The following is a 6,691-nucleotide window of genomic DNA, read 5'->3' as shown; positions in this document are numbered from 1 at the left end:
TGTTTATTATTTCAGGTTTATTATTTTCGATTGCTCTTGACACTTAATAGCAAGATTGGGTTTTTTATTTTTACGTATTTAGTGGAAGTGAGTTCCATGGAATAAATCCCTGATCAAAAACGCAATGTGGTTATTAGTGAAACACTGGGAGACTTAGCAACTCAAATTCCAAGAGTACTAGACAGGGATGAATTCTTGTTTTTTCAGGAATCCCGAGGCTGAAGTCACCAACTTAGTATCCCAGGGCAGTACTTGTCTATCAACCCTTGGTAGTACGGCTGCAGTGTCTCCACATCTGGCAGATCCTCTGTCTTTGTGTAAAGATCAAATTTACTGTGAGAGAAAAACAAGAGCCAGGATTAAATATTTGAGTCATATGTCTCCATGTAAACATGGTGCAACATTCATTTGACAGATACCTTTTTTTGTAGTTTAAAGGGGTATAGATGAGACCAATATACAAATTAAATTTAAAGAGTTGCCGACATTAAAATAACCAGCATTTCTGAGGCATGCAATTTACTAGTATTGGCCCATCAATAAACAGCATATCCGGGACCTTCCAAAGGCTCTCTGCCCTGAACTCACCCTTTCTTGCTCCTCGTAGGAGGGAGGGGGTGTGGTTCTGATAAAGGGCAGGGCTAGCTCCAGCCCAAAGGGATGTACAGAATGTATGTATTACCAGACTGAGCAATTAAATACACTAATCCAGAGCATGTATATAACAATTTAAAAATAAAAAATAAAATATTTGAAAAACTGTTATAATTAATACAATGTTTAAACTAAATCCTAACACTATCATTAACCCTTCTAGGGGCTGAGTAAAGGAGATTATTGACGGGACATAAATAACAAGCCATTATACTGATTGATGAAAATAACAGCCTTGACATAATGGGGTTTAGTGAAGTGAGGCAGTTGAAAACACAACTCTCATGCAAACTATCCTGCCCACTCCGACTTTAGTAAATAGACTCCAATATGATGAAGTGCATTTCTTAAATGTAAGGTCATAGGAATCGTAACTGAATATCTCTCTTTATATAGTAAAATTATCAATGGCTTTCATAGCTCTTAATCAAATGGTTTAGCTATAGAAGGCATGGAAGATAAGGGTTATATACGAAAAAGGGATTTTGTTACAAAGTGGTCTTGTCACCACAGCAACCAATTCAATGGTCATACAGGGGCATTCCATTGGTTCTATGGTGGCAAGTCCACGTCACAAACTTTGCACAATAATGACTTTTTATACATAACTATACAACCACTGTATACAGTGGACACATTACTTAAAATTAAGCATGCTCAGTAGTTTCTGATAGAATAGGTGGACCTTTCTGTGGCACTGTTGCATAAAATTCCATCCCATATGCTTACTTGAACTCTTGCACCCAGGGCAACATTTTGTGGTCCTTGTCATTGCAAAGATGTTGGTAGTCACCACCAGTGTGCCAGGGGTAAAATGAGTGAAACCGAATCATGTATAGACCCTGAAACACAAGCATTAATGATTAAATAACTAAAACACACATTAACTTTAAATCCCACTTTTAATTGTAAATTAGAAAATGTTAAAGTATCAATTAGAACACAGCCAATGCAATCATTCAACATTTCTCATGCTGAAAGAAAATGTTGTGGTTTATTCTCTAAAGATGGCATTCTCAGGCAAGCTGTGGTTGGAACTTCCTGAGTTAACTTTAGATTATGGCGGGCCAGCCCCAGTGATATTTCTTGAAAGTCACCTCATTGGAGGTGACTTTCAAGAAATATCACCTATTCAAATGTTATTAATACAGGGCCACTCAAGCCCTTCTTGGATCAAGCTCACTGGGGCTGGCCCGTCATAATACATTATGCAGGGTCAGCTCAGCCAAGAAAGTTGAAACCACCATTCTCCAGCAAACTCTACTGCCAACTCCTGCTTTAGTGAATAAACCCTAATGTGTTTCTCGAAAGGTAAAATAAATCATCTCACCTCCTCAGGAATTGAGCACTTGTTACGCTTCAGCACTTTATATAAATACTCTGCAGAAAAACACATAACCAAAACAGCTGAAAATGTTGACAATTTTCCAAGGAAATAGTATTCTAATAGCAGCAATAAACATTCTACCTGAATTTACTTTGTAATATTCTGGTAGTCCATTGTGTACTACCATTGCCATTATATATTATCAGTGCCCAGCCCAGCAGAGCATCATGGATATTGAAGTGCTCACAGTTTATTAAGTGGGTTGTTGTAAAACCCTATATATATATGACTGCCCATCTGAATGTGAGAAATTGAAAAAGCCAAAAGAAAATTCAAATCTTCACATGCCTATTACTGTAGCATAATAGTTACTTGTGCACTAACAGGTCTGGTTCACTATTTCCCACCATGATAAACTACCTTATATTACTTAATAATATTAAATATGACATTACCATCATGCCCCCACGACATCAGCACATTCTCCAAACCACAGTTTGGCTTGTACATCCCATACTTTGTGCTGTTCAAATAATCAAAAAATAGAATAGAAGTTAACATTTGAAAACCATATCCACTTTGTTTCGTTTCATTTAGTTAGCAGTAAACAAATTAAGCTATTAGATCTTTAGCTTTAACAAAAAACAATCCTCTTCCCGGTATCTTGGATGTGACTGATCATCCATAAGCATATGTGGTATTTATTTGTTGTGGTTTTATTTACACAATATGTTACATTTACACCAGAAAGTTTTATGTTTATCAGCCTGTTTCCATATATTGAAGTGTCTTCTCACCTGTAGACTGGATGATGCACATCTGGATTGTCTTTAAATGTGCTGTCACTGAACACGATGGACTGCTGGTGTTTGCAGCCCACTGGAAATGTGTCTCCAACAACAGCCCACTGCAAGCAAGCAAAATGGCATTTCATTCAGTACTTTAAGGACAATATTATTTACGATTCGTGTTCCCACACAGCAAGAAATAATTACTGAAACCCAAGAGCCCTTGAAACCTGGGACCAATTTTGTAGTCTAGCATTCTTGCCCTCAAAAGACAACTTGCATATGTGTAATATTATGCTGTGGCTCGCCAGGCATTTGACCGATGGAAACATCATTTGAAAGGGCAATGTTGTTAAACTAGAAAAATGAAATAAACTGAATATGAATCCTCTATAAATGATTTGTTATTTGTAAATAATGATTTTAAGTTATAGCTATGGCTTCCTGCACCTACCTGAGGTTCATTGGCAAGAGCGAGGATTTTTCCCAAGTCATGAAGCAAACCAACCAGTTGGAACCAGTCTAATAAGAGAAAGGATTAGTGGTGAAGTGTTACTGTAGGTGTCAAGAGAATTTGGGACTTTTATGTAAAAAAAACAAAGAAGTTTACACGAGATAGATTAAAATAACGAGGGGCTTTTAAAGATAAAAGGCTCAACATCTGGATCAAGGATGTTTGTTGGGTATAAACAGACTCCGACAATCTCTCAAATACCGAAGTGGGGGGTAGCTTTCTGCACATTAGGTATTTCAAGATAAAATGTTTAATCTGAGCATATTGCAACCATTCTTCGTCAGGGATCTGTTTTGAATCTTTTAATTGTTGAAAAATAATCTCTCTACTCTTTATCAAAGGCATCAAACACATTAATTTTATTCTCCATCCAACATTTAGAGGATATTACATATATTGTATGTTCACATGGAAGGATAGGGGAAGCTTTGTACACGAAGGTAATATTGTGGTTAATTGTTTTAGCTCTGATAGCTGTTGTTAATGTATACACACTTAATGTGGTCATATAATGTGGTGAGGACAGACTTGGCATGTACCTTTATCTGGGTGTACCTTTCGAATTCCCTCTGCAGTTTGATAGGCATGGAAAGAGTTAGGGAAGTCCACATCTGGATCTGACTCGTCCACTAAATTATCCAACAAACTGAGGGCATCCATCACATTCATTTTTTTGTAAGTGCATGACCCCCACTGAGCATTCTGAAAGACCATTTAAAAAGGTAATCGTTAAAATTAGCCTTAAAAATCCTTTGACTAAATCCTTCCACATTGCTTTAGAGATAATTACAATGATACAAATAAATATTTGCAATGTTTATGGTATTCATTTTCTATCCAAGGTATGAAAACCTTAAATGGCTAAGTAATGAAAAAGAATAGAGGGACTTTTTCTAGCACCCAATATTTCAAGGGAATTTTACAAAAATGAATCATACCATAGACACCATTCTTTTCTTTCTATTATTAGTTAGAATTATATGTTCTAAGAATTCACCAGAGGTATTGGCTATAAATAGTTCACCATGCTGTGCCACACTTGTTTGCCAAATCCATTTTGGCAGAGTGTAATCCAATCTATTATAATTTGTAAATTTTGCGCAGCACTTTATGTCTTTGTTTTGTGTATTATCTTTTACACACTTGTGGTCAGTGTGTTGGTTCTGCAGCACCAAGGTATTATACTTGTTTAAGTTGTGTCATTACACCAGATATCTGGCATTTTTATTTTAAGCGCTGAATATCACTCTTTTCTTTTAATTTCTAAATATGAACCAATCAATGAGTACAGAAAGGACCAAACCCTTACATTCCATCGGAACATGGTTGGCATGTGTGTAATTCAATTTCATAAATTGTCCCATCACTAATTTTCACATGACTTATTACAGTCATCCATGTCCTTGTACAGAGACCTACCCCTGATACCATGGGAAATGGACAATTAATGGAGCTGTGATAAATAACCAAAATCAATAGCTCTGATAACATATATACCGATGTGGGGTAGAACCTGATGCTCTTTCTTCAACCTAAATTCCAGTGTTAGCAATGAAATTCTATATTTTGGTATAAAACATACACATAGAGTTTCAGAGGATTTTAGAACAGGGCAGTGCTTACCTTCTCTTTCACAAATTGCACTGTCTGGTGTGTGTGCATCATGGTATAGGTCATTTTAACTCTGTCCACAAGGGGTCCATCCTAAAATGGACACAAGATTATATTTTTATTGTAAACATAAATGATTATTTTTTATTTAATTATGTACCTCCCAATAAAAATGTTAATAACTTACTTTATAATTGCGATACTGGTGCTCCTCAGACTCTGGGCGATAGACAAGTGATGGATCCTCCTGTAGAAAATATACGGCCATTTTGAACCAAAACAGTATATATGAATTTAGAGGGAGACCCCCTCAATGTGTTATGCCATTGGTACATTGTGTATAGCCCCAGAAAATAAATATTGTGCAACTAAAAAAGTAGAAAAAGCTTTCAACTATTCCACTACTTCTGTGCCGTCACTTTTAATTGAGCTGAATTCTGTATTATTTGGTTAAATCATTACAGATATTTAAGGATATTTGTCAACCAAATACATTGTTTTTACAATTATATTCTGTATAGGCAACACTTTGTTGGCCATTTAAATCAACTAAGCATGTTGTGTAGCGAAATAATCTAAGGGACAAGCTTTATACTCACCAGCTGAATTACCTTCATCTTCAGTTAGCTGTGTTGGATAAATTATGGAGAGAGGCAGAACCAAAGTTGAGGCCAACATAGAGAAATTGTCTTAATATAAGTGTAAGATTATGTAAGAATGACTATAAACAGGCAATAAGTGACCCGTTAACTAGGCTGTGGGACAGAGGTGGGAGAGTTTCTGCTGAGTCTATCTGGCCAGCTTGGATGAATGGTTCGAACATTAACTCTTTGGCCTCTGAATACAGGATGTACTATCCTTACCAAACACATCTAGCTTCTAGGAAATGGGACATTATTCGATGACTAGCAGGCATTTCCATTGCATTATCTTCTAAGTACCAAGACTTGTCCAAAACTGGCCTCCTGGTAGGAGTTGCTTAGTTAGATCACACATAATACCGGGTAATACGTCAGAGAAGGCAATGTATCTTTTATCTGTTTTCTGCAGACGCCCATTAACGTTTTTACTGATCTCAATTGCTAATGTATAGTTCAGATTTTTGTAATTTAACATTCATGTCATTCCTTTTCCTTATAATTCCATAATCCATAGCTTAGGCTGGTCTGGCTATGACGGGATGGCCCTGGCAATCTAAGGATATGATGCTGGATATGTGCGTCTACATGCTACATTTTTATGCTCACATAGAATACAACTGGGCATATCCAGCTGCTGGGGTGGAAGATTAGGTGAGCTTGTGGCGCTATCAGCCAGCAGCCAGGCATTTGCCCAGTGTGCCAGATGACCAGTGTGGGCCTGTCCATTGTCAGCTTTGCATATTCCCTTACCCCTCATTGATCTATATTACTGATCTCTCCAATTTACATTATGTTACATTTATGTATAGAATGCCGGTAGATTCCACTATAATAGGTGACAGTGAAAAAATAACATTAAAATTGACAATACATAACCAGACTTATTCTAGAACAGAATGTGAAGAGAGCTCTGCTCATGTGAGTTTACAATCTATTAAAATGTTCAGTGGGGATGAAATTGAAACAGGGGACTGTCAGTGTGAGGATTATTGGATTATAGCAAGGTTGATGTTGAGATGTCAGTGGCGTGGAAGTCTTGAAGCCAAAAGGGCAGATGTTTTCTTTAGAATGCAGGCTGAGGGTGTTAGGATGGTAGGTTATACTTTATGCTTCTGTGAATAGTTGGATTTTACTTAACGCCTGGTTAAGTAAGAGA

At 36.8% G+C, this 6,691-nt stretch overlaps 1 protein-coding gene across 1 annotated transcript; it reads right to left on the bottom strand.

The window, feature by feature from the left end:
* Positions 1–5,575, bottom strand: MIOX (myo-inositol oxygenase). Its single transcript, XM_053462784.1, has 10 exons — positions 5,494–5,575; positions 5,082–5,141; positions 4,907–4,987; positions 3,823–3,985; positions 3,224–3,291; positions 2,779–2,888; positions 2,437–2,504; positions 1,985–2,034; positions 1,384–1,496; positions 1–333 (listed from the first exon to the last, which is right to left on the bottom strand). Exons 1-10 carry the CDS (start codon positions 5,509–5,511, stop codon positions 225–227), a joined length of 840 nt encoding a protein of 279 aa, XP_053318759.1. The 5' UTR covers positions 5,512–5,575; the 3' UTR covers positions 1–224.
* Positions 5,576–6,691: the final 1,116 nt, after the last annotated feature.

This window comes from Spea bombifrons, chromosome 4, assembly GCF_027358695.1.
Source record: "Spea bombifrons isolate aSpeBom1 chromosome 4, aSpeBom1.2.pri, whole genome shotgun sequence".
In the NCBI taxonomy this organism is placed as follows: domain Eukaryota; kingdom Metazoa; phylum Chordata; class Amphibia; order Anura; family Pelobatidae; genus Spea; species Spea bombifrons.
Note: the sequence above shows the minus strand (reverse complement) of the source record. Positions and strands in the feature narration are given on the sequence as shown.

Coding starts and splice junctions, on each gene's coding strand:
- MIOX (XM_053462784.1), bottom strand. Junction 2,035..2,436: donor GATGTCGTGGGGGCATGATG/GTAATGTCATAT, acceptor GTTTTTCTGCAG/AGTATTTATATAAAGTGCTG. Junction 334..1,383: donor CCCTGGGTGCAAGAGTTCAA/GTAAGCATATGG, acceptor TTTCTCTCACAG/TAAATTTGATCTTTACACAA.